Raw genomic sequence first — 12,013 nt, 5'->3', positions numbered from 1 at the left:
ACATGGCACCCCAGAAAGAATTGAGTCAGACAACGGGACTCATTTCCGAAACAACCTCATAGACACCTGGGCCAAAGAACATGGCATTGAGTGGGTGTATCATATCCCCTATCATGCACCAGCCTCTGGGAAAATTGAGTGATACAATGGACTGTTAAAGACTACATTGAGAGCAACGGGGGGTGGAACTTTCAAACATTGGGATACACATTTAGCAAAAGCCACCTGGTTAGTCAACACCAGAGGATCTGCCAATCAGGGTGGCCCTGCCCAGTCAGAATTTTTACGTACTGTAGAAGGGGATAAAGTCCCTGTAGTGCACATAAAAAATATGTTAGGGAAGACAGTCTGGGTTAGTCCTGCCTCAGGCAAAGGTAAACCCATTCGTGGGATTGCTTTTGCTCAAGGGCCTGGGTGCACTTGGTGGGTGATGCGAAAAGATGGGGAAGTCTGATGTGTGCCTCAAGGGGATTTAATTTTAGGTGAGAATAGCCAGAATTAACCTGTATGATATTAGTTGCTATATAACCCTGCTACTGTATGTTATCATTACTATAATTGTTATATGCTATATCCATGGTATTACAGTAAAAATCACTTAGATCAAGCAAGAATTAACTGTGATAAAACTGAGCAAAGCACAGTAGTGATGGAACCAGAAATTACTCCAGCATGCAACAATCCAACAGTGCACACCATCCTCCTGCTGTGTCAAATGTCACCTGCTCATCACACCGCACTGAAGCCCAATTCTGCTCTACCGACTGAGAGGACTTTGCACCATCCCTCCTGTCCAGAAAGACTGGTATGACAGATGGAGCCCAGAGTCAGGAACTAAATGAACTAAACGAACATTTAATGAACATAACCCATAAACTAAAGGAATGATACCTCTGTGTGTGTATACATATATATATATATCTCTCATTGTTCATCCGTCTCAAAGGGACGGAAAAGGTGATGATGATTGTCCAGGATGTAACTAAAGGTATGGGAACTGAGCATGACGTCAATGGTATAGAATAAGGGGTGGATACTGTCCTAGTTTCAGCTGGGATAGAGTTAACTGTCTTCCTAGTAGCTGGTACGGTGCTATGATTTGAGTTCAGTATGCGAAGAATGTTGATAACGCTGATGTTTTCAGTTGTTGCTAAGTAGTGTTTAGACTAATGTCAAGGATTTTTCAGCTTCTCATGCCCAGCCAGCGAGAAAGCTGGAGGGGCACAAGAAGTTGGCACAGGACACAGCCAGGGCACCTGACCCAAAGTGGCCAACAGGGTATTCCATACCATGTGACGTCCCATCTAGTATAGGAACTGGGAAGTGGGGGCGGGGAATCGCCGCTCGGGGACTAGCTGGGTGTCGGTCGGCGGGTGGTGAGCAATTGCACTGTGCATCATTTGTACGTTCCAATCCTTTCATTATTGCTGTTGTCATTTTATTAGTGTTATCATTATCATTATTAGTTTCTTCTTTTCTGTTCTATTAAACCGTTCTTATCTCAACCCGTGGGTTTTGCTTCTTTTTCCCGATTTTCTCCCCCATCCCACTGGGTGGGGGGGGAGTGAGTGAGCGGCTGCGTGGTGCTTAGTTGCTGGCTGGGGTTAAACCACGACAATATTGCTATGCAATACAAGTTCTAAAAACATAGAATCAATCATAGAATCATAGATACCTTCCACTAGACCAGGTTGCTCAAAGCCCCATCCAACCTGACCATGAATGTTTCCAGGGATCGGGCATCTATAACCTCTCTGGGCAACCTGTTCCAGTGCCTCACCACCCTCACAGTAAAGAACTTTTTCCTTACATCTAATCTTAATCTACCCTCTTTCAGTTCAAAGCCATTACCCCTTGTCCTATCACTGCCCTTGTAACAGGCCCCTCTCTGGCTTTCTTGTAGGCTCCCTTTAGGTACTGGAAGGCTGCTATAAGGTCTCCCCGGAGCCGCCTTTTCTCCAAGCTGAACAACCCCAACTTTCTCAGCCTGTCTTCATAGGAGAGATGCTCCAGCCCCCTGATCATCTTTGTGGCCCTCCTCTGGACTCACTCGAGCAGGTCTATGTCCTTCTTATGCTGGGGGCCCCCGAGCTGAATGCAGTACTCCAGGTGGGGTCTCACGAGAGCGGAGTATAGGGGGAGAATCACCTCCCTTGACCTGCTGGTCACGCTTCTTTTGATGCATCCCAGGATATGCTTGGCTTTCTGGGCTGCAAGTGCACATTGCCGGGTCATGTTGAGCTTCTCGTCAACCAACACCCCCAAGTCCTTCTCCTCAGGGCTGCTCTCAATCCCTTCATCCCCCAGTCTGTACTGATACTGGGGATTGCCCTGACCCAGGTGCAGGCCCTTGCACTTGGCCTTGTTGAACCTCATGAGGTTCACATGGGCCCACCTCTCAAGCCTGTCAAGGTCCCTCTGGATGGCATCCCTTCCCTCCACCATGTCGACTGCACCACACATCTTGGTGTCATCAGCAAATTTGCTGAGGGTGCACTCAATCCTACTGTCCATGTCGACAACAAAGATGTTAAACAGCGCCAGTCTCAATAATGACCCCTGAGGAACGCCACTCATCACTGCTCTCCGCTTGGACATCGAGCCGTTGACCACAATTCTTTGAGTGCGACCATCCAGCCAATTCCTTATCCACAGAGTGGTCCACCCATCAAATCGATGTCTCTCCAATTTAGAGACAAGGATGCCATGCGGGACAGTGTCAAATGCTTTGCACAAGTCCACACAGTCAGAAATAATTCATTGTCAGTCCAAACAGTCAGAAATAATTGATTTATGTAAGAGTTAAGTTTTTAAAACATTTGTATTACGCAAGAGTCATCTGTACAAGGAAAAAAATACATAAGTTGAAACAATATTTTTGACCAGACAATCCAAAGAAACAACCAGTTATGTAAATTGATGGCATCAAGAGGACCTGAATTTTTCCAGCAACGCAGAAGTTGAACAGCAGTCCTGAGTAATAACACTACTTTGAAAATGTGAAGAGCTATCTGGAAAAGCAACTTGGAGAATGGAGAAAATACTGACAGAGATATTGAACTATTCCTTTAGTTATACATAGGGAAAAAAAAGTGAAGGAGATATTTGAGCTACTTAAAGACTATAATTTTTTTGTAAAAATTGTGAAATCAGCAGTTTTATGAAACCTGCAGAATGCTAAAAACAGTTTCCAATAAATTATATAGTAAATGGTAAAAACATACTTTCCTCCAGAACTCTTGTTGCAGAGTGTCAAAACAATCATTTTTAGGATCATAGATTCATTTAGGTTGGAAAAGTCCTTTAAGATCATCAAGTCCAACCGTTAACCTAACACTGCCAAGTTCACCACTAAACCATGTGTCCCTAAGCGCCACATCTACAAGTCTTTTAAATACCTCCAGGGATGGTGACTCAACCACTTCCATGGGCAGCCTGTTCCAATGCTTAATAACCATTTCAGTGAAGAAATTTTTCCTAATATCCAATCTAAACCTCCCCTGGCACAACTTGAGGCCATTTCCTCTCATCCTATCACTTGCTACTTAGGAAAAGAGGCTGACATCCACCTCACTACAACCTCCTTTCAGGTAGTTGTAGAGAGCAATAAGGTCTCCCCTCAGCCTCCTCTTCTCTAGACTAAACAGGCCCAGCTCCCTCAGCCGCTCCTCATAAGACTTGTGCTCCAGGCCCCTCACCAACTTGGTTGCCCTTCTCTGGACATGCTCCAGCAACTCAATGTCTTTCCTGTAGTGAGGGGCCCAAAACTGAACACAGTACTCGAGGTGCGGCCTCACCAGTGCCGAGTACAGGGGAACAATCACTTCCCTGCTCTTGCTGGCCACGCTATTTCTGATACAGGCTAGGATGCCGTTGGCCTTCTTGGCCACCTGGGCACACTGCTGGCTCATATTCAGCTGGCTGTCAACCAGCACCCCCAGGTCTTTTTCTGCCAGGCAGCTTTCCAGCCACTCTTCCCCAAGCCTGTAGCATTGCATGGGGTTGCTGTGACCCAAGTGCAGGACCCGGCACTTAGCCTTGTTGAACTTCATACAATTGGCCTCAGCCCATCGATCCAGCCTGTCCAGATCTCTCTGTAGAGCCTTCCTTCCCTCAAGCAGATCAACAGTCCCACCCAACTTGGTGTCATTTGCAAACTTACTGAGGGTGCACTCGATCCCCTCATCCAGATCATTAATAAAGATATTAAAGAGAACTGGCCCCAGTACTGAGCCCTGGGGAACACCACTTGTGACTGGCCGCCAACTGGATTTAACTCCATTCACCACAACTCTTTGGGCCCAGCCATCCAGCCAGTTTTTTACCCAGCAAAGAGTACGCCTGTCCAAGCCATGAGCAGCCAGTTTCTGCAGGACAATGCTGTGGGAAACGGTGTCAAAGGCTTTACTAAACTCCAGGTAAACAACATTCACAGCCTTTCCCTCATCCACTAAGTTGGTCACCTTGTCATAGAAGGAGATCAGGTTAGTCAAGCAGGACCTGTCTTTCATAAACCCATGCTGACTGGGCTTGATCACCTGGTTGTCCTGTACGTGCCATGTGATGGCGCTCAAGATGACCTGCTCCATAACCTTCCCCGGCACCGAGGTCGGCGCTCAAGATGACCTGCTCCATAAACTTCCCCAGCACCGAGGTCAGACTGACAGGCCTGTAGTTCCCCAGATCCTCCTTCCGGCCCTTCTTGTAGATGGGCGTCACATTTGCTAACCTCCAGTCAACTGGGACCTCCCTGGTTAGCCAGGACTGCTGATAAATGATTGAAAGTGGCTTGGTGAGCACTCCTGCCAAAGGAGGAAGTTTTATGATATGGCTTCACAAACTGAAGTCTAAGAATATATAATATCATTGATCAGTGAAGATAAAAATATGCAATAAAATACAAGAAATTGAGAGAAACAATTAGTCAACTAATCAAATTTCACTTAAAGAAAAAACTTAACATCTAACATCATGTTACCTCTCTCTCCAGTTTCCAGAAGACAAGTTATCTTAAAGATATTTCAAAACAAATTACAGTACAAAAGGTTAAACATGCCTGACTACTTAGTTTTCTACTTAGCATTTGACTTCTTTACAAAGCTCATGAACAATTCAAAAACAAAAGGAAAAAACAAATTTAACTGCTGAGAAACTCAGATGAGTATATTATTTATCTGTAGTTGGCTTCTTACACTTTTATCTTATTTTTCTTTAACAGGTCAGTATTCTGATACATTCCTGCTTTAAAAATCTCTCTTCTCAGGTCAGTTGTTTAAACTATATTATTCCTTCCAAACAGAAGTGTAAAACGTATACTAAGACCAATCTTCAGAGATGAAATTTGAAGTTTTTAAGCATACAGCACTGCAAGGGGAGTCAGAAAATAATATAACTTTAAGGATCTAGACTAGATCTCTTGGCATATTTTCTACCAGATTCCTTATAAAATCCATGGCAAATTATTCAGATATTAGACTTCTAAATGAAATGTAGTGTTTCACATTTTATTATTAAATCAAGCTCAAATGAAGCCTTTCTTCAGAACACACGGGACTAGTAAATACAAAGACTTCTGTAATCACAGAAAATTCTGAAGGACAAGATGAAAAGATAAAGATTTTCCTTTCCAATATTTTATATCACTCAGCAACTCACCAAAAAACATACTACTACAGCCAGAAAGAATTTAGTTTTGATGGACTCATATACTATCTGTCAATCATATGCTGCATGAACATATGCCCATATCCAACTTGGGGGAGGGGGATTTGGAGAACTTTCACCTAAAATATTGGTATTTCAGTCAAACAGAAATATGTAACAAAAGTTTAATTTGAAAAATATCACTTTTAGGAAACAAAATATCAGTGAGATTGTTGAGCAATGGAAATTTCACCCATTTTTGGAAGGCTGCAATTGGCAAAGAACAAGCTTTGGTGAAAGTTACACTTCCAGTCTGTGGGACCCAGTGGATGCATCCTTATATTTGGCTTCAATAACTTCAAGACTGCCATTCTTGAGGCTGAAAAATGTTTCGAGTGTAGCATCTGCCCTTCTAATAACAAAAGCATATACACTCTGCAGTCAACAAATGAAACCAAAAGTATGTCTGTTTTATGAAGAACAGTATCAGCAAACAAATTAGTTTCCTTTGAATAGTTATCTCTTCACATATTTAATGGATCCAAGAAGGAAAGATTCTTTAAGATTTGAAAAGATTATAAGGATCCCTTTCTTAGAAAGTAGTCTTTAATGGTTTCCCATTTTCTATCTGAGATGCCAGAAACAATTTTATGGTGGACATAAACCAACATTCAACACCTGATATTGGCTACAATAAGTAGAAGTTATTAAAAATAAGACTCTTAAAAACAGCACTTAAAAAGCAAGTATTAACATAATTTAATTTTCTACTACTGCTACATAGTAACCAGTTCCCAAACAAGAATCAGTATAGCTGAGAAGCATGAATTATTAGCTCAGACAACATGATGCAAACATGAGCATGCTATTTCTGTTTGCTTTGCAAGTAAATTTGCTTTCTGTTTATTTCTTGTTATCTAGATAGCTGACAAAGGTTTTTTCTTCTGCTGAAGATGCACTTGATATTCTGTTTTGTGAAGATGAACATTACACTGCAGCACACTACTTGCTGACTAACATTCAAGCACTTCCCAGGACATATCTCATTTACACTAAATGAGAATAAATTAATGTATATAACTTGCTAATGGTAAAATAATCCTAGTTACAATTTCAGATAAAGGGCTATTTGTATTTAGAAAAACTAATTCTAACACATACTGAAAGCTGATTCCAGCAAATCCTCATATTAAATACATAACCTCTTTGTTTCTCCTTGTTATTTCTTTCTTATAAAGGAAACACCCAGATTTACTATGACTTTGACATTCAAGTATGTCCTGTGAGCTGCAATAACTGAGGAATAGACTCAAAACAATCTCCTCAGATTACTAATAAGAAGCCTGCATGTTACTGTAAATTTAGTCACAGCAGCTTTAGACAAGCTTCTCTGTTCTGATGATGTTGGTTTCCTCACATTTTCATTATTTAGCCTGTAAAGGAATTTTTAAGTAGCATGGTTTAAAACAATTAAACCCTAGTAAAGAGCTATACCATACATGGATAAAAAGAAAAGTAAAAAATATTCAATTTATAATACAATTGTTTTCTATACTGTACTAAGTTCTAAAACCACAAATAAACAGGTTACAGTGTTTTAAAAGAAAACATTTAATTCTCACCTAAAATGGTTGACATTTGTTTTACTAAGGAATGAAAGCACAAATGAACCCGGTCTCCGATCACTCTCTCGAATAAGGTAACTTCCAGGTTTTCCAGCTTGCCAAAGACGTTCTTCTGCAATTGCTCTGTCGAGTTTTCCATGATACCACCTGAAAAACAATGTAACAATGGGTGTCCTTAGAATTTAAGGCTTCTGTTTATTCTCACAGAACAGACCTGTGAAACTAATGAAAGTTCTCAGTTAAAACTGATGCAATTCCAAACCTTTGTTTCAAATGGTTATCAGATGTTTACATGTACAACCTCTCTCAAATTACTTATTTCCAATACACAGAATTTTTAAAGCTTCACAGGTTCAGATAACCCATTTCCCCAAATAACTCACACTGGAGGAAATCACTCTGAACCATCCAAAGGGGACAAAGGCTTTCTATAACCAGCTTTTTCTTTCCTCCCCAATTTGCTCATTTTCAGTAAACAAGCAGAACCAGAGGTAACTAATCTGACTCAGACTGTTGTTATTTTAAGCCTACTCAGGCTTCAATTCAGGCTATAACCTGTTTCTCAAATGACAAACACAGATCACAGTATCAAAGCCTGCACCTAAACAAAATGACCAGACCATATTTCAGCCAAAAAAAGTCTTCCCCAAACCCAACACGCAGCCTATTAAAAGCAAATACAGATGCACAGCAACTCACAGACTGCAAAATATGACAAAAGAACACTTCAGTTTAAGGCAAAAATTTACAAAACTCTAATCAGATCTCTTTCTACCCCAAACAATCAAATGGGGGTGGGGGGAAGCAGCAGCAGAGAGAGCAATTGAAGCAAAGCCAAGTGTTGCCAAGTGTTGTTCTCAAAACCTCTTAAAAAGGAAAACTTTTATACAGCTACTGTTTTATACTATTTAAATTATCAACTATTTCAGACCATTCACCTATTGATTCTACCAGTTCACGCATGTCTTGCAAGAGTTGCAAAAAAAGCATTTTGGAAGAGATATGAAAGTGATCTTTTGGCTTAACATACAGAAGAAAAAATGAAAAATTGCAAAGTTTAGAGTTAAAAAACAAAACAAAACAAAAAATCCAGCTTAGCTGTTGATAAAAATCTTGCCAGAAACATTTTTTCGATGAAATGGAAGTGAAAGTTTGCTTTGAGAACTTCTATCAGAATGAAAGTCAAATAGACTATACAGATACAGATCACATATACCAGCAGAAGCAGTACCAGTGTAGATATTGTTTACATTGCCAAAGCTGCAGTCTTGTTAGTATAGCTCTCTCCTTTGTTTCTCCTCATCCTGATTAAAACAATTTAAATCAGTGAAAGAGTTGTTTTGTCTGTACACTGTATAGCACTTGAGGCAAGGTTAGAAAGATCATGTCTGTGGTGGGTTGACCCCAGTCAGCATCTAACTACCCATACAGCTGCTTGCTCACTCCCCCCAACCCCCAGCAGAACAGGGTAGGGAATAGGAAGAGCAAAAGCAAGAAAATTCATGGGGTGAGATAAAGTTTAATAAGTGAAGGAAGAATGAAGGAAGGGGGCTGGGGGAAACAGAAAACAAAACAACAGAAGTGATGCAAAGGCAAACTCACTACTCTCCACAAGCAGGCCAACACACAGCCAGCCTCTGAGCAATGGCTACCTTGGAAGACACACACACCCCCCTCCCCTTTTTTTTTATTTTATTGCTGAGTATGACTTGATATGGTATGGAATATCCCTTTGGCCAATTTCAGTCAGCTGTCCTGGCTGTCTCTCCTCTCAACTACTTGCCCACCTCTAGCCTACTTGCTGGAGGGCAGGGGGAGCAGAGTGAGAAAGAGAGAAAGCCTTGACACTGTGCAAGCACTGTTCAGCAACAGCCAAAATACCAGTGTGTTATCAACACTGTTTTAGCCACAAATCCAAAACAAAGCACCACAGGGGCTGCTATGAAGAAATTTAACTCCAGCCCAGCCAGACCCAGGACACTCTTAGAAGGCTCTGTACCATTTAGAATTTTATAGGTCAAGATCAATAACTTAAATTTGATGCTGTTCTGACTGCCAAATGCTTAATGCATTCAGTTAGAAGCAATGCTTAACATTTCTCAACTTTACACCAAATATATTTTTTCCTGAAGAGATGTAAAATGTTGTCTTACCTACAGTGCACTATAATATTAGTCTCATGAAAAGAATTAAAGTTTTGATAGGATGGTATCAAAATAAAAAAACTTGCCTAGCTATTCATAAAAAGAAAGCTACCCCTCTGGCCATGACTTATCAAATGTATTCATTTCAAACAGTAACTCACTACTACTAAGATTTATACCCTTCATCATTGCCAAGGACAAGATCCCTATAATTTCTAGTCACCTCTTATTTTCTTGCCTAGTCCCAATGGAACACTTTTGTATTTCCAACATTAACTTTGCAAGTTTTAAGTGATGATAATTGTACTGGTTTTGGCTGGGATGGAGTTAATTTTCTTCATAGTAGCTTGTATGGGGCCATGTTTTGGATTTGTGCTGAAAACAGTGTTGATAATACAGGGATATTTTAGTTATTGCTGAGCAGTGCTTACACAGAGTCAAGGCCTTTTCTGCTTCTCACGCCACCCTACCAGCGAGTAGGCTGGAGGTGCACAAGTCAGGAGGGGACACAGCTGGGACAGCTGACCCCAACTCACCAAAGGGATATTCCATACCATATGACACCATGCTCAGCAATAAATCAGGGGGGATGGAGGTTGGCAGGGGCTGCAGTTGCTCAGGGACTGGCTGGGCATCAGTCGGTGGTGAGTAATTGTTTTCTTTTGCATCACTTGTTTTTCTTGGGTTTGTTGGTGTTTTGGGGTTTTTTTTCCCCCCTCTCTCTGTTGTTTTTTCCCCTCCTTTTTTTTATTCTTAAACTGTCTTTTTCTCACTTTTACTCTTCCGATTCTCCCCCCATCCCACTGGGGAGTAGTGAGCAACCAGCTGTGTGGTGCATAGTTGCCGGCTGGGGTTAAACCACAACAATAATCCACTATTTTCACAATGCTTTGAGCAAATATAACTAAACAACATTCTGAATCACATAGCTAGTGCCCTGACCATACAATAGCTATTATCAGATGCATCAAAAGAGAAAACGTAAGTAGCCTTGCAACAGAAGGTTACGAAATGATCCAACTACAAGATGTCTTACTAATTATAGACCATAGTTTTAGGTAGTTGTTTCCATGACCAGCTCTTTAACCATTGCTATAACTAACTTGTTACCTATATTGCAATTTTTTAATTTTTTTTTTTAATTCTGAGAATATCAATAATAGACTTCCATGTTTTACAAAGCAATCAGATGCTCTGCAAGGAAATATTTCCATCTGTCAGTTTAAATCAAAAGCAGCATGTTCAAAACTCCAACTCTATGCATCACAACCTTAATTACAGTAAACAAACAGAATGAAGACACAACTACGAAATCATAAACAGTTTGGATTCTGTGCATTGTGATATATACACAAGCAACATACAGCTGCATAAGAGACCATTCCTGACACTTCAGCCACTTCACGTAGTTGAGAGCCAGAAGCCAGGTCATAAATTTCATTAAATGAGTTGCACAGGGAGTTAGAGAGTTGTTATCTCTAGCCTACAAACAAGAGCTCCTTAGTTTTCCACTGTTCCACTGAAGAAGCTAGGTACCAGAAAACTAGTCACACCAGTCTCATTAGGCCCAGCTAACAGGCCTTCTACTGTGAGCAGGAACATTATTACACTGCAACCATTTAACAAGCTCATGGGACAATCACAGGACGCTTAGCGGCCCCCAACACTGAAGCACTATGAGGTTCATGAAAGACAGGCTGTTCACAAAGAGGTAGTAGATAGTGAATTTACCATCTAGAAGGAGGCAGTTGATACTGTGTGTGGAAGCAGGTCATGTGGTTCAACCAAATCCCTCTATTTACATATTTCCTTTTTATATATCGGAAAAATCAAACATTCTGAGGCTTTGTTGTTCCACTAAAGCATTTTGCTTTTACAGTATGCTACAATTTTAACTTAGGAACACAGTAGCCCAGGGAAGAAGGAATGGAAGAAGAAAGCACTGGAGGGGAGCAAAAATGTTTTTCAGCAACTTAGTAGAAATGAAGATGTTGATAACTGTTGGAAACCTCCCTGTTTCAGTCTAAAAAACAAGTTATAGTGAGTAGAAAAATCCATCATCAAATTGATATAGAGAACGAACTGCTTATTGCTTAATGATTGTCTCCCTGTAACTTTACATACCAAGGACTGGTGTTTGTCAAGGATTAAGCCTGTCAGAGACTGGTACTTGGGAGTGATGAGCAAAAAGGAACCATGAGCGATCACAAAACTTAATTAAATGTTTGATGAATTTACGATCTTGTTGAGAAGGCACAAGCAGAGGCCTTGCTTGAATAGATAGGGCCGGAAAAGATAAGAACTCCTGCCTTTGTTCTCGTCCTTGTAGATAATTTAGCTTAAACTAGCCATATGGTTCTACACCACTAATGAAAACTTAGATAATAAGAGCACTAACAAGCATTGATGTATCAAAACATGTAAAGGACCATACTGCGCAGAATCACCTGAGGAGGGTCAAATAGCGGACAAGTGAGGAAGACTATGGAAGACCACCAGAGGACTCCTGAAGACCACCAGAGACCTTCAATGCGCCTGCGTAAAGGACATTTGCATATGCTAATAGTTTCCCGGAAAAGTAATGAATATGTATAACATTTC

At 40.9% G+C, this 12,013-nt stretch overlaps 1 protein-coding gene and 1 long non-coding RNA gene across 9 annotated transcripts in view; both read right to left on the bottom strand.

The window, feature by feature from the left end:
- The window catches only part of LOC121232770 (ras GTPase-activating protein 1), a 128,057-nt gene that overhangs the window by 91,582 nt on the left and 24,462 nt on the right, over positions 1-12,013 (bottom strand). For 7 of the 8 annotated variants that reach the window (XR_005931684.1, XM_041121188.1, XM_041121189.1 and 4 more), the window contains 2 exons: positions 7,266-7,415; positions 2,558-2,665 (listed from right to left, as the gene is read on the bottom strand). Coding sequence is in view for 7 of the 8 variants with exons in the window: in XM_041121188.1 (XP_040977122.1) it covers positions 2,558-2,665; positions 7,266-7,415 (258 nt within the window). In the remaining variant the exon portion in view is untranslated. The remainder of the gene's footprint in view (positions 1-2,557; positions 2,666-7,265; positions 7,416-12,013) is intronic. The other variant, XM_041121191.1, reaches the window with a different exon arrangement.
- LOC121232813 lies at positions 2,689-4,706 on the bottom strand. The gene is made up of 3 exons (XR_005931703.1): positions 4,627-4,706; positions 4,539-4,580; positions 2,689-2,839 (listed from the first exon to the last, which is right to left on the bottom strand). It is a non-coding gene; the product is annotated as an uncharacterized LOC121232813 (long non-coding RNA).

This window comes from Aquila chrysaetos, chromosome W (genome assembly GCF_900496995.4).
Source record: "Aquila chrysaetos chrysaetos chromosome W, bAquChr1.4, whole genome shotgun sequence".
NCBI lineage: Eukaryota > Metazoa > Chordata > Aves > Accipitriformes > Accipitridae > Aquila > Aquila chrysaetos.
The sequence above is the reverse complement of the archived record's forward strand: the minus strand, read 5'-3'. Positions and strand labels throughout refer to the sequence as shown.